The 27,385-nt window shown below is 47.1% G+C and overlaps 1 protein-coding gene across 2 annotated transcripts in view; it reads right to left on the reverse strand.

The window, feature by feature from the left end:
• Positions 1–5,469: 5,469 nt before the first annotated feature.
• The window catches only part of LOC133343828 (chromatin complexes subunit BAP18-like), a 36,574-nt gene continuing 14,658 nt past the window's right edge, over positions 5,470–27,385 (reverse strand). Inside the window, exons 3-6 of one of the 2 annotated variants that reach the window (XM_061553723.1) lie at positions 17,567–17,668; positions 13,670–13,881; positions 9,167–9,271; positions 5,470–8,075 (exon numbers count right to left, since the gene is read on the reverse strand). In XM_061553723.1, coding sequence (XP_061409707.1) covers positions 8,014–8,075; positions 9,167–9,271; positions 13,670–13,881; positions 17,567–17,668 — 481 coding nt within the window. In that variant the 3' untranslated portion in view covers positions 5,470–8,013. The remainder of the gene's footprint in view (positions 8,076–9,166; positions 9,272–13,669; positions 13,882–17,566; positions 17,669–27,385) is intronic. The other variant, XM_061553732.1, reaches the window with a different exon arrangement.

The following is a 27,385-nucleotide window of genomic DNA, read 5'->3' on the forward strand; positions in this document are numbered from 1 at the left end:
CCGGTCCTGGGCCTCCCCTAGGTCGACCCAGCCTCAAATGATGACCTGGTGCATTGTGTAGTAAACATCGCCACTGGGGAGACAAAGGCGGCCGAGCGTGGTTACTGGACACCCACCCCCAAACAGCACTTGCCCCAACAGCCTGCGAAAGGCTACGCGGGGGATCTTTGTCTTTGTTACATTGTAATTATATCAGCGTCACCCGTGAAAGCCGAGAGGGGGGTGGGGGCGGGGCCCTGTGGGTCTGTGACGTCACCGCTCAGCTGTTGTCAGGTGAGAGCGGCGGTGGCGGCTTCACCTGGTCGCCTCGTGGAGCACGTGACCGTGCGAACGGGGCCAATGACATGCGCGTCTCTCCTGGCGCTGTGCGCGTGTTTTTGTTTTGCGTGTGGCCTTTGCACGCGTGTGTGTGTTATTGTGCGTGTCTCTGTGTGTGTGTGTTATTGTGCGTGTGTGTCTGTGTGTGTGTCTGTGTGTGTGTCTGTGTGTGTTATTGTATGTGTGTGTGTGTACATGTGTATATGTGTGTGTCTGTGTGTGTTATTGTATGTGTGTGATATTGTGCGTGTCTCTGTGTGTGTCTGTGTGAGTGTGTTATTGTGCATGTATATGTGTGTGTCTGTGTGTGTCTGTGTGTGTTATTGTGCGTGTGTCTGTGTGTGTTATTGTATCTGTGTGTATGTCTGTGTGTGTGTCTGTGTGTGTGTGTCTTTGTGTGTGTGTGTGTGTGGGGAGCGGTGGTGTAGCGGTTAGCGCGCTGCGCTACGAACCCGGCGACCCGGGTTCGATTCCCGCTCACGGCCAACACCGGTGACGATTATCTGAACCGGTGCTGGGTCTCCCCTAGGTCGACTCAGCCTCAAATGAATACCTGGTGCGGTGCGTAAACATCGCCACTGGGGAGACAACGGCGGTCGGGCGTGGTGCTGGCCACCCACCTCCTCGTGTACCGTTCCGGCCTTCATAGGTGCTCGCTAACACCACTTGCCCCATCAGTCTGTTAAGGTTATATGGGAGATCTTTGTCTTATGTGTGGGAGTGTTGTCTGTGTTAAATCGTCTCACGTGTGGCTCTGCGCATGTTTTTAAGCCTTCGATTGTGTTGTTGTAGTTGTTGTTGTTGTTGCTGTAGTCGTAGTCCGTGTGCCCTTCCGAGTTCAATTCCCTGCTACCTCAGCGGCGACCTATTTGCACCGGTCCTGGGCTATGCCAAGGTTGACTCAGCCTCAAATGAGTACCTGGTGTAGTGAGCATCACGGGGGGGGAGAGACAAAGCCGGGTCCGGCCGGAGTTGCTGGCCACCCAGCCCCTCGTGTGACGTACCAAGCTTCACAGGTGTTCGCTGACAGCTCTTGCCCCAAAGGCTACACCGGGGACCTTTGTTTTGCCAGCTGTTTGGTGTCTGCGAGCGTGCCGCGGTTTTTGCGCGCTGCCATACGAACCTGGCGCTTGCTTTCGAATTGCCGCTCACGACCACCGACACCAATGACGAGTATCTGAACCGGACCTGGGTCTCCCCTAGGTCGACTCAGCCTCAAATGAGTACCTGGTGTGGTGCGTAAAAACATCGCCACCGGGGAGACAAAGGCGGCCGTGCGTGGCGCTTGGTCACCACCCCACCCCCCCTCGTGTCGAGCTCCCTTCTAGTTATCACCAGCATCATCATCATGCTGATGACAAGAACGACGAAAGGTGAGAGCGATTCAAGTGAGGCCCGGAAACACGTCCCTCCATTGAAACTTGTCTCACGCGACGTGTACCCACCAACATATTGATGTCTCTTGCTGGGTATGCAGAGCCTCGGAGATGACGGTGGGGGGGGGGAGGTGGGGGGCCTTAAGAAACGTGCCCACTGTTTCAGTAGCCCCTGCCGGGAGATCGAACCGGTCCAACTCTGGATTGCAAGTCCATTGTGCGCACAAGCACACCAAGGGCGGCGTAGTCCCCAATGGGGCCGTCCATAAATGACGTCACGCGATTTTGGACGATTTTTGACCCCCCCCCCTCAAATATGAAGTCACAAAGCTCTGCCCCCCCCTAAAAATATTAAACATGCTTCAAATCGCTGTAAACTATTGTCATTGTAGTGCGTATTTAATGTGGCGCTGCACTCTGATGTTGTAGGAGAAAACATTTATTAAAAAGTTTTGTTTTTAAGTAGAACGTGTTGTCTATGTTGATTTAAAGTTGCGCATTTTGATGTGACGTCACATTTCTCAACCCCCCCCCCCCCTAGGTTCGTGACGTCATTTATGGACGGCCTCTATGATACAAAACGACACGAAGTAAATCACAGCCTTTTGTCAAATCCACCTGCTGGGTCGTTCGCCGGTGTTTGTTTGGCCATACTTCACCTCGCTGCGAGTTGAAATCGGGCGCCCTGAGCTGAGCTGGGTTCAGACATCACTCGCCCCATTGATCGCGTGGGTGCGCTAACCACTGCCCCACCGCTCCGTCCAAGATCATGTTTCTAAATAAGAACGCGTTTGCAATTAATTCCGTTCCAGAGTTATTGCTCAAAACGTTAATTGCCTGCATTTTATATGAAAGTGTTGGAATCAAAGTTTACGCCTCAGCTGATTATGCACCAACCTAATCATTCAGAAGGTCACGTGCTTGGCACCAAATTACGTCGGAGTAGAGTGAGATGAGAGTGGAGAGGTAGGAGAGTGCGTGGAGGGGAGTAGAGTGAGATGAGAGTGGAGAGGTAGGAGAGTGCGTGGAGGGGAGTAGAGTGAGATGAGAGGGAAGAGGTAGGAGAGTGCGTGGAGGGGAGTGGAGTGGGATGAGAGTGGAGAGGTAGGAGAGTGCGTGGAGGGGAGTAGAGTGAGATGAGAGGTAGGAGAGGTAGGAGAGTGCGTGGAGGGGAGTAGAGTGAGATGAGAGGGTAGAGGTAGGAGAGTGCGTGGAGGGGAGTAGAGTGAGATGAGTGTGGAGAGGTATGAGAGTTCGTGGAGGGGAGTACAGTGAGATGAGAGGGGAGAGGTAGGAGAGTGTGTGTGGAGGGGAGTAGAGTGAGATGAGAGATAAAGAGTGCTACATAACGATGAAGACACAAACAGCAGCATTAATTAAACGTTGACACTTGCGAACTTACGCGTGCGTGTGTTTGTGCCGAGGAAGGAGCCTCCGATTACGCAATCCCGGCATCAACAGCGGATCACGAGGAGACAGAATGTGCGCGAGTTTCGTCCTCTTCCGAGAACCAGCGGCCACTCCTCCTCCTCCACACAGAGGCCAAGCACAACAACATTCCTGACGCCACCGAAACCATTCCGGTACCGCGGTCAGCCATCGGTAGCCACGTGCAAATCCACAGCTGGTTGAAGGCCTCTCAAAAGCCACCCACCACCACCACAACCCTCCCCTCGCGGTTCCATGCTGCGTGCCTCCCCCAATGAGCGTAGCCCGTCTGTCTGTCCGCGCAACTTTATTGGACTCAAATCAACGGCGACGAAACCACTCGGAACGCACCCGGACTTCGCTCGGATCTCGGAAGTCAAGCAGGATTCGAGCCTGGATAGTGCTTGCGATGGGTGACCGCCATGCACGACAGGCCGACACAGGGCAGCTGCGGCCCTACGTCCTGGTCAACAGAGCGGGGTGCACAGCAAATCCGTTGTGCGGTACTTCTACGCGCCCACGTCTATGGCTCCTTGTTTTTGACCAGACAGCACCGAAGACCCGTGGTTAAAGAATGGCCCAACAACCGTTGCGTACGTGGATTCACAAAGCGGCTGTGAATGTATCATTGTGAAATGTGAGCGGGTACTTCCAAAAGCCACTCCAACTGGATCAAGATAAATGTGTCTGTCTCGTCTTTGAGCAAGTACATTTAAGTGGAAGTGAAGTGACCACGACACGGAATTAATCTTCACGTTGCAGAGCCCACCGAATCGGGACGCTTACTCTTTAGAAAATCAACACGAAGGTCACAGCACACGACGCAGTAGTGGCCGCTCTGCATTTAAACGATTTAGTTTCATCTTGTTTGAAGCTTTCGTGACTGCAGGAATCCATACTCTTTGGTTCTTTCGGTAAAGTCACGTAGGTAGAAAATAAAACATTTTCAAACCTTTTTAAAACAGTCTGCATCAGCAGCAGGCCACGCTTTCCCACCTGATGACGGACACTTTGTTGTTGCGCCCGAAACGTCGTGATTTATTTGATTTTATACCTACGTGACTTTACCGATTTAGTTTAGGAAAAGCAGAACGAATATTGATGTAAACAGTTCTGAGTTGACGAGTCAGTAACTCCCTCGCCTGGTATTCAAGCAGTTGTGGGCGTTCAATGTCGATCCTGACGCCTGCTGTTAATTTTTGGATTTTGGATGTTCTCCCCGTGGTCGCGTCGATTTTTCTCCGGCGGCTCCTCCCGGTTTTTCCCTCCACATTTAGAAACATGCGTTTAAGAGTACGTGGCCGCATTAATCTCCACGCGATGATAAGCCACTTCGTTGAGCTATCATTTGTGGCCGGGTTGCTTCTGAAAAATATCTCTGTAGCTCAGTGGGCCTTACATGGTAAAATAAAAGTTTGTGGTTCCATCGTGTACTTTCTTGGAAGGCAGTGCTGTTGACGAATGTGGCGTTTTATTGTAAAATAAAATATATATTTGTGCCCGTGGAACTATTATCTACGCAGCAGCAACAAATGTTTTCTTCTCGAGAACAGGATGTGCCAAGAGGGTTTACGTGCGGTCCGCCCCTCCCGTGACCTCTCAAACATCTACGCGTGAGCCGAGTCTCATTGTTTACCTAGGGAAGACTTGCCTGTGGGTCGGAATCCCCCCCCCCCCCCACCACCACCACCGTCATTGGCCAATCGTTTCACCAACCCCAAACTGACCCAGTGTGGTGAACAAGACTGACGCGGCACGATGGGGCCTGCCTTCATCCAGCAGTGGATTGTCAATTAAAACTTTTTTTTTTATAAAAAAAAACTTTTTAATTACAGAGCATACGCACGAACATTTCAACACGTTGATTTTGTAACGACTGAATCTGGGTCGCAGTTCAGACAGACTGAAAGTCTGCTTTGTGTTATGCGATCCATGTTACACTATTCAGCTCGACTGTCCAAAATTCAACACTAAATAGCCAAACCGAGCCGTACTAAGGTATCCCATTGAGTCTCGAACTATTAAATAAGATTTACGCATCTGTGAAAGCCAGTCTGAAGGCTCTTGTTTATGAGGGCTCTGTTAGATTGGGAAGTTTGGCTAAATCCTATTAATGGCTATGCGGTTAACTCGAACCCGTACCTGGAGCACAATCGGTTTTCCACCCTGGTTATATGAACGGCGGTTGTTCACGCAAGCACTATTCAGGCTCAACTCCGCTTTGCTTCCAAAAACTGGCGCAAGGTCCAGATGATTTGGTCATATAGCCTCGTAACGCACGACTGTATTTAACACATTACCCAGAGGCCCACAAGAACACACACACAAGTCTCCACTGTTAAAAAAAAGTGAAGATATTCACGTTTAATCGTTGGTATAAATACAAGAGAATCAAAACGCACTGGTTAGACACGTACGTTTTCCGATCACGTCATCGACGAGAGACAACATAACGAGAAGGGGCATTAACAGAGTTTAAAGTTTATCATAACCTTGTTATCGAAGTCCGTTCCATCGCACTGCGGTGCAGTGTGCACACACAACAATGCGACGCCGGGTGTCCCAACCTCCAAGTCCTCGTGGGCAACCACAGCAAGCCCTTCCAAGTTGACCTCCTTTCAAAAATGCGATTTACGTTCGTTGCAGGCCACACACGTCTTGGCGACTGTGAAAACAGGTCTCGCGTGATGCGGCAAGCACCGATTCAAATAAAGGTTGAGGATTTGCATTTAATCGTCACAAAAGCAGGGAAGCATGGCGTTGATGAACACTTTACATTAAATACAAAGCACAGAGGTCGGAAAGGGACAAGATGGCCGAGTTGAAAAACAGAAAAGTTAGAGAGAAAGAAATCGTGCATACGCTGGATTATGTAACACTTACACAATACCCAGTGTCTTCCGAAGACTTTAATAAGCACTCGGGAAGCTTATAGGGTAACTTGTCAGTGAAAATACATTTTCAAAAGCTGATTTTTTTTTCCTCTGCTTTGATGAATTGGCCTCGTGTTTCAATATAGGACGAGTCCATAATTGCAACAGAACTTTAGACTAAAGTTGCACCCGCGTTGAATAATCGTTACGAGAGGTTTCGAGGCCTCCATACTCCCCGTCAAGGATGTAACAATCTTAGACGGAGAGCGGTAATTGTATTCTCCGGATTATCGGTCACTCCAGAAAGTAAGTTGAACCCCCACACCCCCCACGCCACCTTTTGGGGTCATTGTAAACACATTTTTTTCCCCCCAAATAAATGACATCCAAAGAAAACCAGGAAACAAGGATGTAGATTACTAAATAGAGACGTGGATGCTGGGGGGAAAAAACAAGTGTCATAATATGGGGAAACCGGCTACTACGGCGAATTTCCAGAAGATGATTTTGAACTCGCCGCTTTAAAATTGGGAGCGATGTCATCGGGAAGGTTATTTTGAACTCGAACAAGACACATTCAAGCGTAGAATGCATTCTACAGATAAAACACACCCCTACTTTCTATTTAAATAATCTGGACTGTATGGTAATAAAAGGAGCAATTAATACGGGACAGCATTGGAAGAGGAAACAATCACAAACTCGTGCACAAACGCAGAGATCTTGTGTCAGCTGTGCGAGTTTAAGGTGACGCAGAGCGATCTTAATTTGAAATCGGTGCTTTCTGTCCCGTGGGGACGATTAGCAATCATCAGGCAAGTGTGGTGTGTGAAAACGACTCTATTTGTATCTTTAGCGAAAATTTGAAAACTTGGAAACGCATTGCGCGGGAAGCCGTGACTAACGGAGCCCCCGGGGATCGCCGCTGCAACTCGCTGTGGAAGGTGCACACACGTCGGCGCCACGAACACAGCCTGCAACAAGCAGCAGCTCCGTGGAACAGTCGGCGTGACGTGTCGCAGATTCAAACGCCGTCCAAATCCACGCGCAAACCTCTGGATGCCGAGCGTGGAGAGTGAAGTCATCGCTGGAATTTTAAAACGGTTGCAACACCGTGCCAATAGCAAAAAAAAGGCTTTTCTTCCTCAATTTTGTCCACAATTACATTGCTTACAACAGTGCCACGAGATTCGAGTCACGAGCAGAAGACATTTCCATCGGATACACCTCGCGGCGGAAACAGTCCTCGCGTTTTTTTCGCTAGCGAAACACCACTGGGTGTGGATGGGCATCGCAGCGCTGCTTGTTAAGTCAACGTCCACATCTTTTTTTTCGACTGCGCACCCAGAACGTCGGCGGGGCCGTGCCGAGCCAGTCCAGCCTTGGCTCATGGTGACACGACTGTTGTATTTTTTTTCCCCACTGCAGATCCCGAGCCATGCCACCGACGTCACGCGCCATGTGACACAACGAGCAACACTGTGCAAGCCGGCTCAGCTTGGACCTCAAAGCCAGATTCGGATGTTTTTCGGGAGGCCTGCGTCTTGAAGGTTTAGTTTTGACTCATACCTGGCAAAGAGCCGGCGGAGATCCACCCATACTGCAAGGGTCCCCCCCCCCACCCCTCATTAGAGTGGCTCAGATGTGTCAGCGAAAAATGAGTATTTGATAAACATCTTATTTACACTTAGGTAGCACATCTCGTTATATTCCCCCCCCCCCCACCCCGCCGCAAAGGTTGTTTGTCGCATGGCAATCAAACCACACTTTTCGTTTAGTTCTTACCGAGCTGAGTTAAGCCCAATTAAATGATAAAACCAATACTTAACGGACCGTGTGGTCATCGTTGACCAGGCTTAAACCGTAAAACTCTCTGCGCTGTGAGAACTCGGTTTAAAGGTGGGTATTTTGTTTTCTTACAGATAAAAAAAAAATGCTGATAAGACAACTTGCAATGACATTTTGTTTTTGCGTGTGGTTTGTGTTTTTTGTTTTTTTTTACAAACGAAGGGGAGAGGCTATCGAGGCAGGATCCCTCCTGGATTGATGATGAGCTGGTTCGGGTCCAGGGACATGTTGTCTGTGGAAACAATAACAACAACAACGACGACGACGATTAACACGTCGGCTTTTGCGATCAATATCATCCGAGTAAAGATTGTAAATGTTTACACCATTGGAACCTCATTTGCCAGTAAAAAAAAACTTATAATTGTTTTTTTTACCCTTTTATCTGGCAACAAAACTGACAAAGGTGTTATCATTGTAAATGTTGTGGATCTGTTCTCCAACACCGGCGTGCTGTACTAGTGACGAATTGGCCACGTTCTGTTTACGTGACAACCCTTACTAGTTGGCTGTGTCGGGTGGTGGCGGGTTTAACGACGCATTTATATATTTCTGCGATCTAACCCAAAAAAAACCTGCATTATGAACAACAATTAAGACTGACATTCGAGCGCATGGTGGATCGGGTAAAGAATTTTGATTTGACTAGACAGCGGTGGTGTGTAACGAGAAGTGGTCCTCGAGTTAGTGACCCTGCACTTTCTGTTCTCAGAATCCATAAATTACCGATCGCTGGAGGTTTTACGGCGTGGCTGTGACAAATCCTTCCCTTCGAGTGACATCACCGCTACACGGTCTGGCTCACAACCAAGACGGCGGCAAACAGAACAATACGCCACAACGCGGATTTACACGGCGTCTACACGCAAACTGCAGTTATCGTGCTGCCCGCCACACGCCCCCCCCTCCCGCCATCATGGACGGACGGACGAAGAAACAGACGACATTCAGCAGACGGACAAAGCTAAGGGCATAAACCATTACACGATGAGATCTCCTTTACCAGTGGCAAAATATAGTAATAGGTTTTTACCCTTTTAACTGGTACAAAATCTGACACCTTTATACAAGGCATCATGTTTGCAATAACCTCAACACAAGAAGTCAAAATGCAAACAAAAAGAAACAACTCTGATGATGATAATGATATGCACTGTCCTTGAAGTTGATTGGTCCACACCCGAGACAGCTTTCTTTAGAGCCTAGTCTCCATTGGTGTTGGACCAGATGACGCCAAAAGGAGTACAACTGGCATAAACCATTGTCAAGCGTTTAAAAACTAAATCGGCCAAAGGAATGCAAGTGCGGCAGCGGCGTCGTCACCTTGCTCAAAGTCGAGCTTCTTGACGGGCGAAGAGTCGCCCAGGCCTTCGATGTCCACGAGCTCCGCCCCCGCGTCCGTGTCGTTCAGGGCGCTCAGCGTCACGTCTGTCGGAGGGACACGATCAGCGCTTGCACGGACGGACATCGTAACACCACGTAACGTAATGTGCGGCACGTCGCAACACCACCAGCAGCAGCACGTGGCCTTAGTAACACGCACACGACGTCACAGCTGAAGAACCCGGCTCTACACAGTGCGGTAATGCTTCTTCAAGTGCGGCCTCATGATTTAAAACAGGAGCCGCTGCTGCGTTTGAATAGCGACGTTGAATCGGCGCTCGGGTACGGGGCTCACACGGCCAGTGCCGCACTCGGCAAAACATTTGAGAGGGGGCCCGAGTTGTAACGCAGTCACTCGCGCTGGGATGGCTGCCCGAGCAAAGCTGGTCACCTCTCTCGCAAGCGGATGAGCTCGCTTATCTTGGATCACTTTCCTTTCTGGTACCAAAGCGCCACCGACTGCGCGTCCCTTCGAGCACTGTCGTGAGGTCACGCACTGCTGCTGGCTCATCTCTAGAAGCTATTTGTTAGAATGTTTGGGGGTGGGGTGGAGGTCATGGCACCGACATAACGCTCTGCCCTGCGTACCCAAGGCGTTGTTGTGAGATCCGACGCATTCTCTTCCGAAGATTAACGCAGTCGCCGCGGCTGGCACAGCGCCGCTCACGAGTTACGCAACTGCGCAGTTCTCCGATGTGTTTTCGTGGCGGTCAGCACGACAGATCGACAGCTTCTGAAATTGCTGTCCATCTAGCAGTAAAAATGGGTAACACCCACACAATAAGTCGATCGGCAGGTTGCGTGTCGTGCGGTAGAGCGTGGATATTCCCGCCTCTTTCACGACATCTAGCCAGCGTGGAAGAGTAGGCCAAAGTACCCAATCAGGGCCCGCTCGAGCATTTCCGCGAGCAATGGCTCGAGGAAGGAATTTCAGGGCCGCACATTTTGCCTTTAGATTTTTAAAAAGAATATAGCTTCCGGACTGATCATCATAGAAGATGTATGGATTGTTATTGTACATGGGGGGTTATTTATGACGCAGTTTATGACGCAAGTTGTTTTGATTTAACACGTTGCTCATGTTCAACAATAGTGCATGGCCAAAAACAACAAACCGCACTCGCCTGCCAATTATCGCTTCTCCCTGCGCACGATTTGCAATGTGCCCACGGCCACATTCGTTCATTTGCATTCAACGGCAGAAAAAAAAAGAAATCCCACAGTAGGGGTGACGATGATGCAACGTTGCTGAGGCTTGCGACTCGGGGTCCAGTCATCGTTGCACGGCTCGATAACAACACGGAACCGTCAGTGCCTTGGCGGTCACCTGTTTCCCGTCACTTCCTGCGCAATTTAAATGCTTCTGCCGCACGTGGTGCTCAACATTTCAGCCAAGGCGACACCGAGGATTATTCGTTCAACAGCTGCTTTGAGGTCAGAGCAATGAGCGCCTCGCACTGCCTCTGTTAACCCGGCAGCAAAAACGGTGACCCACCGCATGAATAAGGGGGCACAGCGGTGGCTAGGAGATGTTAACTACCTCGCCTTGTATACAGGATGTCATGGGTTCGATCCCGACCCTGATGCCCGCTGTATATTTGGAAGTTTGCGCGTTCTCTCCGTGGTCGCGTGGATTTTTCTCCGGGTCCTCAGTTTTTTCCACACGGTAAGCCACTTTGTTGAACTATCATTTGTGGCCAGGTCGCTTCTGGGAAATTAGCTATATAGCTCAGTGGCCCTTACCTGGTGAAATAAAAATTGTAAAAAATAAAATAAGAAACGGGTGCACCACCACAGTTAGTCCGTGGGCAAGTCGCGGATGCTGATGACCAAGTGTGGGTACTTCCACCTCTTCAAAGATTGTCAAACCGGCGTGGAAGAGTTGGTCAAAATAATATTTTAGGGGAGAGCGCTTACTGGTAGGAACCACCTGGTTACACCAGCCCACAGGGGATTATTGTGTCCGTCCGTCGTGCAGGGAGGGGCTGGGTGGGGAGGGGAGGGTGGTGAGGGTGGGGCTGGGTGGGAGGAGTGGGGCTGGGTGGGGAGGGGCTGGTCACCCCGTGGTGCCCTTATAAAACTCAACGTTTAACTTACTCACGCCGGCTTGTGCCCGCCCTCACAGTCGGGCATATTTGCGGAATACACCACGCCGCCGTTGACCCTGGCCATTGACCGAGCAACCCAACGTTCCTACCAGCTCCCTCCGCAGGAATGTGTTTATAGCGCTCCCCGACAATGGATGACCTTCCACCAGCAGTGGCTTGAGCAAGGCATTCAAAGCAGGGCTGCACGTTTACCTTCGCCTGCGTGTTTTTAAATCCTAGTTGAGCACCGGAAGTGAATTGCACAACTGTGTGGCATAAATATTTTGGTCGCTTTTTTCTTTTTCTTCGGTGCATTTGCCTGCCAATTGTAGAGCTCTCTCTCTTTAAGCCGACACAAGCTTTTTTTAGTTTTGCTTTTCCACTCCTGCACCCCCTCCCCCCAATTATATTCCGATTGTGCCATCAGTGTCATGTCACAAGACATACATTTGCATTGAGCTCTGCAACTAGCAGTGCATCCTGTGCCAAGTAAAACAAAATGTTGAAGGCTCAGAGTGAGAATCTATCCACGTGACAAAGCCCACCCACAAGTATTGTGATGTGATGGGGTTTTTATTGCAGCTATTGGGAGGATCATCAACTTACTACATTGGCCATTTACGTGCACATTTACGGCAGTTATGTGAATCCACTGCAGATCTTTGGCGTTATTTGACCATACTTCACCAAGCTCGTCAAGGCGGTTTGGCGACGGCCAACACATTCCTGCGGAGGGAGCTGGTAGGAACATTGGGTTGCTCGGTCAATGGCCAGGGTCAATGGCGGCGTGGTGTATTCCGCAAATATGGCCGACTGTGAGGGCGGGCACAAGCCGGCGTGAATAGGTTCAACGTTGAGTTTTATAAGGGCACCACGGGGTGACCAGCCCCTCCCCACCAAGCCCCAACCCTCTCCACCCAGCCCCTCCCCACCCAGCCCCTCCACACACAGCCCCTCCCCCATCCTCCCCACCCAGCCCCTCCCTGCACGACGGACGGACGGACACAATAATCCGCTGTGGGCTGGTGTAACCAGGAGGTTCCTACCAGTATAAGCAGAGACGTGTATAGGCAGTGAGGTACAGCAATGACTTCTGCACTGCCGCCTGCCGCTCGCGGCCACGAACACCTGTTGCGAGCATGGTCACCCACTGAGGACACAATCGAGGCTCAACACTGCTTTAGCTTCCAAGTTCTGACAAGGTGGGGTGCATCTTATTGGTTCTTTCGGTAAAGTCACGTATAATGGAAAGAATAAAAATAAAGCATAATAAAATAATTAAAATGTTTTACTTTTATTATTTTATTATTTCCATTCTACGTGACTTTACCGGTTCATCTTCTTGGTTCTTTCGATAAAGTCACGTAAAATGGAAATAATAAAATTAAAACATAATAAGTATTTTATTATGTTTTATTTTTATTATTATGTTTTATTTTTATTATTTTACATAATAATTATTTTTGAATGTTTTATTTTTATTATTTTATTATTTCCATTCTACGTGACTTTACCGAAAGAACCAAGAAGATGAATCCCTGCAGTCACGAAAGCTTTAAATCGAAATTTAAAGGTGGGGTTCATTTCTGCGAGATTTGGTTATTGGCTCACGACGACGATGCTAATAATAATCGAAACACTAAAACAAAAACCAATCGCTAATAAACTTCGGTCATTAGCGTGGTTTATTTTTTAAGTTTCCAGCGCGAGCACGAGGATATGGGGCCGGGCGAAGCTTCTCTTGGGCAGGAGGGCGCGGGACCGGTTTTGCCGTGGAGCGATTCTGCCGCAAGGGCTTAGCAGCCCCGACTCGCACAGGAAGATTTCAAGGAAACTTTATTACAAAAACACCAGCAACAGCAGCAGTGACCACCTCCCCCCCCTCACCCCCCCCACCCACAGCTAGATTCACACGAGGAATACTTTACAGTTCGCACGCCGCCCATCGGGTCAGTCCAGTTCACCCCACCTTATTGCGAAGCAATGACTGACGCCAAAGCAATGTTATTAAATACCACGGCAGTACAGGAGAGGCTGGACCACAAGCACACCCCTATCATTGTTAATGAGAGTTGCTCGCTCAATATTAATAGCGACGCGTGTTGCAAGCGTTGTGCGTGTTGCCAGGTGGCCGACTCGCAGGGATGGGTGGCTTGGAAAGTCACACACCACATGTGCTAATCATTTGAGGCCGAGTGGACCTAGGGGAGACCCAGATAATCGGCACCGGTGTTGACCGCGAGCCGGGTTCATAGCGCAGCACGCAAACTGCCCACGCCACCAGAATCACCCCCCACCCCACCATCCTGGTCCCACGCTGCCACCCTTCGCCCCCCACACTGCCACAACTGCTCACCAGATGAGGTTTTCTGTTTCTTGATTCCCGCGGCCTCGGCGAGCCGGTGTGCGGCGCTGAGTGCACTGGAGCCTGTGGCGCTCCCCGCGGCTGACGCCACAGAGCCGGTGCCCCCGGCCGCCTTCTTGGGCGACTTCTTGGGCGACTCGGCGGGAAGGGGCAACCCCGTCTCCTCGTAGGACTTGCGCTTGAGCGTTGACTTAATCTGGGCCCTGTCGCAGGGGGGGGTCGCGGGGGGGGGGGGGGGGGGTCACAGAGGGGTTAGGAATCGTCTTCAGAAGGCCCTGGGGCTAAATGGGACTTAAACAAAGAGGACGTGAAATGTTGTTTTGTTTTATCTTCACCCTCTGCCCCACTCAATGAATCCCGATTTTGCTCTTGGTGTTATGTGATGATTAATCCATTTGGATCTCTCGCAGAGGAGTACATCCCTTCGTGTTAAGAGAGCGGCTCGCCAAAGCAGAGATCGCAGAACTCCTTTTGAGATCCCTGGCAAGTGACCTCGAGTCCACACAGTCAGTGGGGGGGAAGCACTTACCCACCCACCCACCCTGCCACGTGTGAGCAATGCTTGAAGGGACCATCAACTCACTTGACTTGAGAACTAAGATCAATCGCAGGCCTGTATTTGAACCAAGGACCTCAAAGAATGCCAGTTCAGCGCTATAACCTCCGAGCTAACCAGCCAGCTCAGAAAAAGGCATCATTTTCTAGAGGACAGAAATAAGTCGCTTAATTTGAGGACCTGTATCACTCCACGGGAGCATCGACAAAAAAATTAAAATAACTAAATTGAGTGCGAAGAGAGACGTGCATACTTGGAATTACACCAAGGCAAAGGAAGAGGAACACACGCATCACAGTGCAAAGACGAGTCGGAGACATATTGACTGGGCTTGGAGGCGGGACGTGCCGGTAGACGCGACGGTGGCCGACGGTTGAGACCAACAATGAAGGAGGGAACGTGCCCGAGAGGAAGTCCACCGCGGAGAGAGGGCAAAGAAGAGGTCCGCTCGTGAAAGGAGGCGGCGGATGGACCGATGCATGGGAGACAGCGAGGCTTCGTGGCTGATAATTAATTATGATAAATGCCCCACATGCAAACACCTCCGACCGACACGTCGTGGCGAGGAATCCATCCAGCGGTGAACTCACAATGGCAAGCGCCTTGGGTTTGGAAAGCTTAAAGACACATGCTTGGACCTAAACGTACATTCGGCTGCCACGGCCATGAGCGTGGACTTCAAACGGCAACCTTCGAAAGCACAAACAGCCACGCCCGTGACATCTTGACCACAGCGTTGCCCCGACTTGAGTATATTTCCCAGCGTTACGATACATTCCCCGGGCAATATTCGTCTCCGCGTTAACACAGCCCGACTTGACACCGACATAACCCCTATTTGCTCCATATTGTCGTATACGTTGAGCATTTTGGAAAATGTTTCATGGACTGCATGCACACACACGCCAAGATATATGCCATGCATTGCTCATATTTGATCTCCTCAATCCCGACATGAGATGAAGCATTAAATTGAATCCCTCGCACAGCAGCGCAACAGCCCACTGAATCGGATATCAGAGCAATCCTGAGATGTCTTTAAGTTCCCCTGAGTAAGCACACAGTAGAAAGCAGAACTTTCTCACCCACTCTGCCACTTCGAGGAGCATTAGTCGCATCGCTAAAAAGTGTTTATAAACAATCATCCCATATGCACACATTCACAAAGATTATCAGCACAATGTATGTATGTCTTTCGCATCGTACGTAGCCACCCGTGCATCTCAGTAACAAATATTGAAAACGTCGACATTATGAATTCGCAATCCCATCTCGCAGACAGCATGGTGGAAAACGGCAGTGGGCAACCGCTAACGCCAAGTATTGTGAGTATCCGCCGTGCTAAACATTGTGGGCAACAATGTGTTGTAAAATGTAGAGGTGCAGCGCTGCAATGACCTGCTCACACCACTGCTGATGTATGGGCTTCCACTAAAGAGTGCCCCTCTAGGTAGGTATTTTGGCCTACTCTTCCGCGATATCCAAATGTCGTGGAAGTGGTGAGAGAACCCACAGTTTACTCCACCGCACGCGACCTGCCGATCTTAAATCTGTACACAATATGATCGAGTTGTTCACAAAACCAAGTACAAACACACAATTTCACTCGTCGTACTGCAATAAATGGACGAATAACACTGTATATATTAGTACAATTACGTAAACATGTTCTTAGGTTTTTTTCGGTAAAGTCACGTAGGTAAAAATTGTATATTAAAATTAATGAAAGTAAAATAAAAATAAAATAAAAATCACGACGTTTCGGAGGCAACACAAGCTTCCGTCTTCAGGTGGAACCGTCACAGCACGATTGCTGTATCAAGTAAGAATTTTACTTTTATGAATTTAAATTTAAATTTTTTACCTACGTGACTTTACCGAAAAAACCTAAGAATATGAATCCTTGCAGTCACGAAAGCTTCAAATCTAGAATACATAAAAATGCACAGGTTTTGCCAATCCACTGGTGAATGCTCAGCAACTGGGCATAGATTCGTGCATATTTACAGACATGCAAATACGATGTCACAGTTCCCCCAGACTGAAAGCCCATGGAAATATTGACCGAGTATTGAATGTAAACACATCTACGTATAATAACTTAAACAAATTGTGGTCAATGTTGTCCACAAAGTATTTATTGTCTTGCGTATAAAAAATAAATGACGCAGTCCCATGAAAATACCAAGGTGATAGAAACCCGGCCCCTTTCAGTCTCCAGCATTAAGAGGTCAGCGGAAGTTTTGCATAGAGTATTTTGTTTTTTTAAAGAAGCCCACTTGATGGGGTCAAGTGGCTCATCAGTAGAATCCGTCATGATCTCTCCGCTGCTGGAAGACCTCCACAAGCAGTCGCCAACTCTTACGGCCTGCCAAAATAGCAAATCCATCGAGCGCCCGAGCTGATTTCACCGCCCCATCTAACTTTGTGGATGGCCTCGCAAGCGCGTTCCTCCCTTTCGCTGCCACTCCCGTCGTTAGTCTCGACCGCCGGTCGTCATTCCTTCCACCAAAGTGTAAGTGGACGATGGCCCTGTGAGAAGAACAACTAAGTGACTAAGTGGCAGTCAAAGGAGAGAATTAATGCGCCTCCTCCCACACCCCCCCCCCCCACCAAGAGGGTGCTCCACTGCAGAGCTGGAGCGATGACTTCGCTGCTGGGTGGATTGGTGCTGCATCACAGGACCATAGGACCATGGGAAATGGTAGTACCCTCTAGATTTGAAGCTTTCGTGACTGCAAGGATTCATACTATTAGGTTCTTTCAGTAAAGTCACGTAGGTAAAATAATAATAAAATAATAATAAAATAACAAATGATTAAATGTTATTAATAAAATAATAATAAAATAATAATAAAATAACAAATGATTAAATGTTATTAATAAAATAATAATAAATGGGGGAAAATATGCTATTTTCATTTATTATTATTATTTTTCCTATGTGACTTTACCGAAAGAACCTAAGAGTATGGTAGTACCCTCCCCTAACCAGTGGACTTGAGAGTGAAATGCTATTCCGGATGAATAGAAATGTATCAAAATTAACTTCTTCAGATCGGCTTTTTGTGCTTAGAGTTTGCTGTCCCTCCCCCGCACGTCCGATGAGCACGGTTGGCTACATACGGTGCGAAAGAAGTTCAACACAAATACAAAACTGAATGTGTCAGATAAACGTGGATTCGAGGTTCGCTTGCGCGTTCTTTGTTCAGCGTGAAGATCCAATCAACAGCCCCGCAGGAACTCCCTGTGCAGACGGACTCAAAGCGGACTCTTCCTGTCTCGAACGCTGTAAACGCCACGCCCCCCCCCACCCCCTCGCTCACACTTACACAGTCCTGTCCTTGATTATTCTGCTGATGTTGTTGAGGTCCTCCCCAAACCTCTTCACGGCAGAGTGCAGCAACCTCATCTCTTCCTCGGTCCACTTGGTGCTGTCGTGCAGACATGTACACGCGCATGCATTACACTCGCTCACGCTTCGCACACCTAACACATCGAGGCGTTACTCAATAGACATCGTTGCCCACATTTATATAGGAACGCGACCAACAGTGATCTTCACACCACCCAGCATCACCTAGCCACACTCATCTGGCTCGGTTACCCACAATGCCATTATCGACTACACCACTGAATGAGCTTGGCTACCCACAATGCCATGGGCTGCAGACATCAATCTTGATTTGAAGCTTTCGTGACTGCAGGAATCCATACTCTTGGTTCTTTCGGTAAAGTCACGTAGTGAGAAATAAAATAAAATAAAACAAATCACGACGTTTCGATCGCAATACATGACGATCGCTTGTGTTGCGATCGAAACGTCGTGATTTGTTTTATTTTGACTCTTTGGTTTTTTCGGTAAAGTCACGTAGATAAAAAATAAATCAATGAAAACTAAATTAAATCACGACGTTTCGGGCGCAACACAAGCGTCCTTCTTCAGGTGGGGACAACGTAGCGAAAGCGCAAACGCTTAAGTGTGTCTGACACACGTAGCGAAAGCACAATCGAAAGCTTCAAATCTAGAATTGTTTTATTTTATTTCTAACTACGTGACTTTACCGAAAGAACCAAGAGGACAGACATCACTTCATTAGCTCAGCTACACAATGGCGACGCAACAAGTTGATAAAATTCCCACCCCACGCCTGTCAACCGAGCAGTATAATTGGGTTGACCACAGTTATTCGATTGCACGGTCACATGTGGTGGGATAAAGTGTGGGTACTCCGATCGCTTTTACAAAATGTCTGGCTGGCACAGAGAAGGTAAAAGTACAGGTAGTCCTCCTACTTACGATGGAGATGCGTTACGACGACCCCATCGTAAGTCGAAAATATCGTAAGTCGAAGATGGCCTAGCCTACCCAGGAGTCTTAAAGAATGGTGATAATTTAGCAAAACAGAGCAATTTACAGTACCGTACTGTATACACTATATACTGTATGTATTTATTAATTAATTCCAATACTGTATTGCACAGTAAAATGTCAAGTAACAAAAAAACAAGGTAAATTCTTATCCTACCTATATGAACTGCAATTGCATAGAAAGTTTTTTTCAGGAAACAATCCTATCTGCTATAAAAAACTTTTAACATGCATTTTGTCGTATCGCTATCGCCATCGTAAGATCGAAATATCGTAAGTCGAACAGTCGTAACTCGGGGAACTACCTGTACTCTCGAGAAGGGCCCTACATTAGCACTCCCTCTAGTGGAGGCCCTTCTGCCAGCTGTAACACCAGAGAATAATTTCATAGCTGCACCTGTACCTTATTCCTTTACCCACAATGCCATTCACAACACACAACTCTCAAATAAGTCCAACTGCCCACACCAATCCCCCGGGTACTGCCACACCAGCACTTAAAAAATAAATTATCTCGACGAAGCTGTTTGGCGAAAAGTTCACGGCGGATAAAATTAAACTCACAGGTGACTCATCCCGCCTGCTCGATATAAAGCGGTCACAAGATTTTCAGCGATCACAACCCAAGGGTCTCCAGCATGTGATGATGATTCATCACACCTCTGCGTCAGTAAAATACATTTTCTCTGCATTAAATGTTTACCGCGACACGAAGATAAGTTCACTCTGCCGATTAACGCACGCACGCATTCTGCACAGTGTGCCCGCTGATGTCATTAATGCCAGGGGCAAATTTCATATTTCGTTTGGTGGGGACCAGTCCCTCCAAAAGACGTCCACTGTTGACCTCCCACAAGGGTGTACGAATGTTATTGTCTTGAACGTAACACCCTGAGGCCATTATTTCCCTTACGTCATCATCATCCACGATCTATATACCTTCTTCTTGGTTCTTTCGGTAAAGTCACGTAGAAGGGAAGTAATAAAATAATAAAAATAATAAATAATTCTCACGACGTTTCGGCCACAACGCAAGCAGCCGTCCTCAGGTGAAGACCAGGTCTGTCGGGGAGACAGCGTCTGAATGAAATGTGTGGTGGTGTTTCATTCAGACGCTGTCTCCCCAACAGACCTGGTCTTCACCTGAGGACGGCTGCTTGCGTTGTGGCCGAAACGTCGTGAGAATTATTTATTATTTTTATTATTTTATTACTTCCCTTCTACGTGACTTTACCGAAAGAACCAAGAAGATGAATCCCTGCAGTCACGAAAGCTTTAAATCGAAAGATCTATATACCGCCGAATGAAGGCCCCCTTCAAGCCGTTACCAACTGTCATGGACCTGCGATGCTACAAACCCAACTCCAGCTCCCACGCACGAGGGCAGAAGATATCTTTCCTCCATCTCCACGGCCTCATCATGTACCACCCCCGCCCCGACCGCCAATCCATCACAACTTGTGTACATTGGCAATCATCCTTTCTGGTGAGGTATTCTGCCTGATATTTATTATGATTAGGGCACTGCACTTTCAACACCACCTCCAGGTCTGCAAGCATTGGGAATGCTTTAATCTAGCAGTGGATTGACAAAGGACTGTGCTTTTATGTTATCTACGATAACTGTGTACGAGATAAAGTAAAAAAATATCTCCAAATTCAACGATTGTCAAGAGACGCTGGAAAACATCCAGCACGCACGCATTGCAACAGAGCTTGTGAAAATAAATGATTCACGTTATTAGCAAATTATATGCAAACGATATGCTCATGTTGCATCGAGTTGAAATAAGCAAACAAAGCCATACAAACGAGACAGCAAAAAAAGAAACAATACAAACGCGAGGGTAAAAACTAGAGAGAAAATTGATCGACTCTCCAATTGGATCGCGAACCCAGCTGGTGACAAGCCATACAATTAATATAACTGTTCGGCACATGGAGAGCGGACGTGTGAATCATCACACATACTTAATTTTCTAGAAATGAATTGACGTTGGTGAGTAAGGTGTATTACAAACGCACTATCCGAATGGCTCCAAATCTCAACGATCAACACATTTCCCACCGTTTAAGGCTACAACAATAATTTTGACGCCGTGTCCAGCCACTGCTTGATGAAGTTCTCCCCACATCTTGCCAGTCACGGTGGTTGTTTGACCGCATTTCACCACGCGAGTCAGTGCGGGATGGTAAAGCAGAGGGCCCCGCCTCTAGCACTGCTTCAGATATCACCCGCCACGGCTGCTGTGATCAATGATCTGATGAACTCATGTCGGCCGGGTTCAATGCATGACAAGCTTGGCACAGTTATGGCATTGTTTAAACGCTGCCTCCGGCGACAAGATGAAGTCAATTGAAATATTTTGGCTGCCCTCACTTTCAGCTCTGAACTATGGACAATGGCCATTGCCTAAAGCAGGGTTCTTCAACTCTATATTTTGCAGGGTCACATAATAAAACCTAGTGTCTGCCAGTGGGCCATGTGATGTGTCATGTCAGACGACGCCTTCAATTCAAAGTGTCACACTTACAGACGTTATGACGTGCCATGGTGGGGAGATATTAACTACTTCGCTTGGTATCCAGATGATCATAGGTTCGATCCCAACCTTGATGTCTGTAAATTTTGAGTTTGCATGTTTTCCCCATGGCCACGTGGATTTTTTAAATCCTTTATATTAAGTTTGCTTGCTTGCTTGCGTGCTTGCTTACGACCGTGCAAATCTTTCGGTCGTTTTTTAACCCACTTCCCATGATCCAATCGAGCTGACATTTTGCACACAGACTCGTTGTGCGAGACAATTAATGTTCGTGAAATTTTTTTCCAAAATTTTACAATGTTTAGGGAAAACAAATTAAATATTTAATTATCAAATGCTTAATACTGGCAGACAATCATCTGACCCATAGGTGGCAGCCATCTCAAGCCAGAGGACGAGAGGACTCTAGCCGCCACGCATATAAAGGATTTATAGTGAAAAACTTTGTTTTTACGGGTTATACTTATTCCAGGTCCTCTGCTGTTGCTATCTACATTTAAAAGCATGCATTTAGGAGTATTTGCCTGATAGAAATGTCCACATAAGCTACTTCGTTGAGCTATCATTTCTGGCCAGGTTACTTATGAAAAGGAGATATATATCTTATCTGGTATAATACAAATATTTTTTTATATGACGTTGAAGTTTACACATGCGACCACTATGCACACCTTGCCATCAGATCTCAGTTTCCCAAAAAATGTATCACTAATTTCTATCTCAAGTTTATCTCAAGTTCATCTCACCGTCTGTGTCTATATATATATTTCTCTCATCTCTAGCTCTTATTTCACACGTTTATCTCGGTTTAATTTCACTAATCTGATTCTCATATCCTGGACAAGCCACTCCAAAAACCTTTACTGGCTGCCCGTTTACAAACCCTTACCTTAAAACATTAACTCACTACAGCATGCATATTCAGTCATGCCGAAAAACAGTCAGTGTTCTGCTAAAAAAAAAGCATTGCGGTGATGCTAAGCTCCTTGTTACTGCCCAGAGAAAGCGGAAGAAATTTCACATTGCCATGATGGGACCAGTCTATCCATATTACAACCACTGTTGCCTTGCCCACAAAGTGGTATTTATGTTATCGATCCTGGAGGGATGATGGTGCAAGTCAACCCCCAATCAGGATTTCAACCTTCCGATTGCGAGCTGCTGGCTTCTATCGCATCTTCTTTTTGGATTTGGATCAGCTCCAGTGTGAAGCCAAATCCAGTCTGGATTTCATGATAAGGCAGTATTAATTACAACATCGGAGGGAACGTGTTGGAGCAGTGTGTCGTAAGGGGTGGCTGGCGTGTTTGTTATGGTTTTATTTTCACCGTGTTATACGGGTTCACGAGCCGACAGGCGTGGTGGCGATGTCTCACCCCCTTCACATGCTTGCTAATCCGATCACAGCGCGCGGTGGGATAGTGTTCGTGCAGCGATATCGCGCTTCCCGTGCGCGCACACACACACACCAGACTCCCACACTCGCCAAGCCACGCGTTCAAATACAGCGCGTCACACAAACAGAGTCATCCTCGGCGCAAAAAAGCGTGGGGAGGTGCACGGTTGGAAGTGGTTTACTGTATTGTACAGGTTATTCGACACTCGGGAAAGTAACGAGCACCATTAACTTTGAGATAACTTTCTAAAAACACAAATCTTTCACAAAAATACTATGTTACGGGAAAGTGGGTAAAGTTACGGGAAACAGAGGGAATTCCAGGGTAGGGGGGGTGCATTTTGTTATACAGAAAATAGACTGGAGTGGCTGAGGTAGCAATAAAGTTGTTGACTGTACCGTGCATTGATAAAGTTCGTAAAGTCTGGTCACACATGTAATGGTGTAAGTGGCAGAAGCACCAATAAAGAGAACACACTGGGTTATACAAAGCAACACAAACTTTTACAGGATATCCAAAACAACAAAGAAATTCTCGATTATCCGTACGCGAATTATCTGTTGCAGATGAAGCACGCTTGCGAAACAATAATTAAAGTATGGTTCTTTCGGTAAAGTCACAGGCTTGGAGCGACTGGAGTGTGTCATTCAGACTCTGTCTACTCGACAGACCTGCTCTTCACCTGAGGACGGCTGCTTGCGTTGTGGCCGAAACGTCGTGAGAATTATTTTATTATGTTTTATTTTTATTATTTTATTATTTCCATTCTACGTGACTTTACCGAAAGATGAATCCCTGCAGTCACGAAAGCTTTAAATCGAAATTTTAAGTATGTTTATGCATGCTAATTTGATCATTAACGCAAACATAATTTATTTGCGACTTCTCACTCGTTGAGGCTCAGTGACCCAGTCACCCACGTGACCGCAAAGCTGTCGGAAAGTAAACCGATGAGGTTAAGAAACAAAAAAACACAGACGATGCGTTCTACATCTTCACCTCTTCGTATTTACCCCCAAGTGAGCTTGGGCATGGGCACATCGCCAGCAGCGATGATTACCAATGGCTCACGATAACAACCGAGTGCCAGTCAAATGAGGGAAGGTGCACGAGAGCTCGTGCACCATGGAGAAAGTGACGCAATCAGCCGATGTGCAGGTAGGTGCTGGGTGGATTGTCACTTCGCAGGACCGTGAGAGATGGCGATGAAGTGGGAAGGCCTATCGTCAAGCAGTGAATTAATCACAGCTAATGATAATGATGATAATGAGGAGCCATTAGCCAAACCGCTATAAGCCAAGTGACATGAAGATATTACGGCATGGGTACACGTGTGTGGACATCAACAGTGGGGAGTGGTAGTGCAGTGGTTAGCTATGAACCCAGCAAACCGGGTTCAATTGCCGCTCACGATCAACACCAGTGACGAATATCTGAACTGGACCTGTTCCTCCCCTAGGTCGACTCAGCCTCAAATGAGTGCCTGCTGTGGTATGTAAATACTGCCACGAGGTTGTGGTGTTGGCCACCCACCCCCTCGTGTGCCGCGCCGGGCCGTCAAATGCGCACGCTAACAGCACTTTCCCCGACAGTATGTTAAAGGCTATCCGGGGATCTTTGTCCTTTGTACATCAAAACACGCTTCAAAACACGCGTCAAAACACAGTTGCACAACGTCTTGAGTTACAACGATATTTAAGCAACACATGAAGCAACATCACTTGATATTGCATCGTACACTTCCATGTGCACGTGTGTAGGTGTATGGCTCTTTGCTAATCCACTGCCGGATGAGGGTCTCTCTGCATGCCATTATGAAGTCCAGCTTTCCAAAACGAATCCAACCCTGCTCACGTCTTTATCTCTATATTTTGATCCCGGTCTGCCTTTAATATCTGTGCCGATGCGGGTTTTTTTCTCCAGTTAATCAGAAGTTTAATTCCCCGAGTAAAGCCCATTTAGCTAAGAAGCTATTTTTCAAGAGCGATTCAGCCGGCTGACATCTCCAATTGATGTGGCAAACTTGCCGTATCTTCCATTTGTTTTGTTCATATTTGCAGGCTCTCCTATTAAGTTCTTAGAACATTTCCTAGAGTTAATTTCCTTTAGATGTAACAATGACGAGGCACCAACGGTGGCGAGATGTTAACTACCACGCCTTGCATACGAGGTAGCAAGTTCGATCCCCCCAATTCTGATTCTGACCCCGACGCCTGAATATTTGGAGGTTGCATGTTCTCCCTGTGGTCACGAGGATTTTTCTCCGGGTCCTCTGGTTTTTTCCCTCCACGATTAAAAACATACATTTAGAGGATTTTGCCGCTGTCAATTTCCATGTGAGAAGCTGCTTCGTTGAGCAATCATTTGCGGCAAGGTCGCTTCTGAAAGACGAGCCATGGTATATACTTGAGTGGGCCTTACCTGGTAAAATAAAACATTTTCATTTAGTTTTAGTTTACCGTCACATCATCATATCGGAGATGGTTTATGACTTCTCCACGAATAGATATACTACACCTTTGTCCAATCCAGTTCTCAGAAAATATGTTCTAATTTCGCCGTGAATACGTTTTGTGAGAGCGTGTCACATCGTCAAGACTCACCTATTATTACCTATTGTGGAGCTCTCCACTTCTCATCATGCTGTGGCTGTTACATTTTCCGAACCGGTTCAGTAGTGTCTAAATATAGCTTTTATTTAGGCCTCGGTTTGCGAGGGCGTTTAATGACTGCATTAATTTCCACATAGTCGGATGCTTTTTTCATCCTTTTCATAGTCTGAAATGACTAAAAGCTTTCGTGACTGCAGGAATTCATATTCTTTGGGTCTTTCGGTAAAGTCATGTAGATAGGTTCAAAGAAAATTTTTATTTTTTTTATTTTAAAATGTTATTATTTTTATTCACTTTATTTTTATTATTATGTTGACAAGATTGTTCTCAATCAGAGTATCAGTCTAATTTCTGACAGCCTAAAATCGGTTCTAGCTAAAGAGTTGAATTTCACAGTCACCCCTAAACAGTTGATGATATCATTGCCCAGGTTGACATAGCCCTTAAGGGTTTTTGGACACATTACTGCAGACGTGGCAAGATTGGAAATCGCTGAAATCCTCAAAAACGCTAAGACACCTATTAGCAACATCAGCAAGGATGAGCGTCTTGAGCTTCCTCAATTAAAAGAGATGACATCGTCATCCTCTCAGCTGACAGGGGCAATGCGAAAGTCATCATGGACAAAACCACATACAATAACAAAATTCAGAACCTACTTAAGTAGCTATACAAAAATTAAAAGAGATCCCACCAACAGCCTCGTTACGAAAACCAACAATATCATCACCGATTCGACATCTTTAATTGAACCAACCAAGCGTTTTTTCTTAAAACCCTCTGCTGTTAGACCACCCAGATTGTATGGCTTACCAAAAATCCATAAAGAAGGTACACCCCTTCATCCTATCGTCTCTCACCCACCTACAAACTGGTCCGATTTCTGTCTGAGACCTTACAACTATTCACTGGTAAGACCAACTCAGCTGTACTTAACTCAGCTCACTTGGTATCGTTAATTCAGGACATCTCACTATCTCTAGATAATTTGCTCGTTAGTTTCGATGTAGTCTCTTTGGTTACCAAAGTTGCTGTGCCTGACACCATTGCAATCATTGAAGATTTGGTCCAACATGGACTGAATGCTGATGTACCGGCCCTGGTGAGACACTGCCTCACCAACACTTACTTCACCTGGAATGGAACATTTTACAAACAAGTTGAAGGTACCCCAATGGGTTCTCCCTTATCTCCAGTTGTAGCCAATGTTTTCACAGAAAAAACTGAGACAGATGCCATCCAGGCATCCACTCTACGTCCGTCCTTGTCGAAGAGGTACGTAGATGACACGTTTGTCATCTGGCCACATGGCCGACCAGCTCTGAACCAATTCCTCAACCACATCAATTCCATACACCCAGCCATCAAATTCACCATGGAGGTGGAAAAGGATAGCAAGTTACCATTCTTGGATGTTTTAATCGAAGAGACCAGATGGCTCAATGGGACACTGTCAACAGGAAAGCCACCCATATGGATGCCTATCTAAAACCTGACTCCCACCACCATCCATCCCAGAAGAATTCCCTCATCAAAACTCTACACCATAGAGCTCGATGTATTTTAGACCATCATCACCTAGCCTGTGAACTGGAACACGTACACCAAGTTCTCAAGACGAATGACTATTCAGACTACACAATCCGTAAAGCTATCACCCCAACCGTTGGGAAAGAACCATCTGAGGACCCAATCAAAACCATCACCTTGCCATACATAGCAGGGGTCACCAAAATGATTTCCAAAATCATGAGCAAACACAAGATCCAGGTTCGATTTAACACAGTACATACAAAATGCGTGATCTGATCCCATCTGTGAAGGATGCGATCCCTGACATGAAATACCCCGGCGTCTACAAACTAAGTTGTGTCTGCGGCAGTAGTTGCATTGGGGAAACTAAGAGACATGTCTCAAACCGTGTTCGTGAACATAAGGCAGACCTGAAACACGGTATGACCAATACCTCAGCCGTGGCTGATCATTGTTTTAATGTGGTGGGCTCACACAAAAATTGATTTCTCCAAGACAAAGGTACTTTGCAAACCCACTGGCTATCAACAAAGATTTGTTCATGAAGCCATCCATATATACAGACAGACACAATTCCAACCGAGAATATGGGTACAAACTGAGAAATCATTGGAAGGACGTTATCAACCAGTTTAAGTTATAACGGGCTGTGATGTTCCCATCCTACCACCTTCCGATGTTAGTTGTTATTTTC

Source organism: Lethenteron reissneri, chromosome 2 (assembly GCF_015708825.2).
Source record: "Lethenteron reissneri isolate LAM-NWPU_2019-01 chromosome 2, ASM1570882v1, whole genome shotgun sequence".
Taxonomy (NCBI): domain Eukaryota; kingdom Metazoa; phylum Chordata; class Hyperoartia; order Petromyzontiformes; family Petromyzontidae; genus Lethenteron; species Lethenteron reissneri.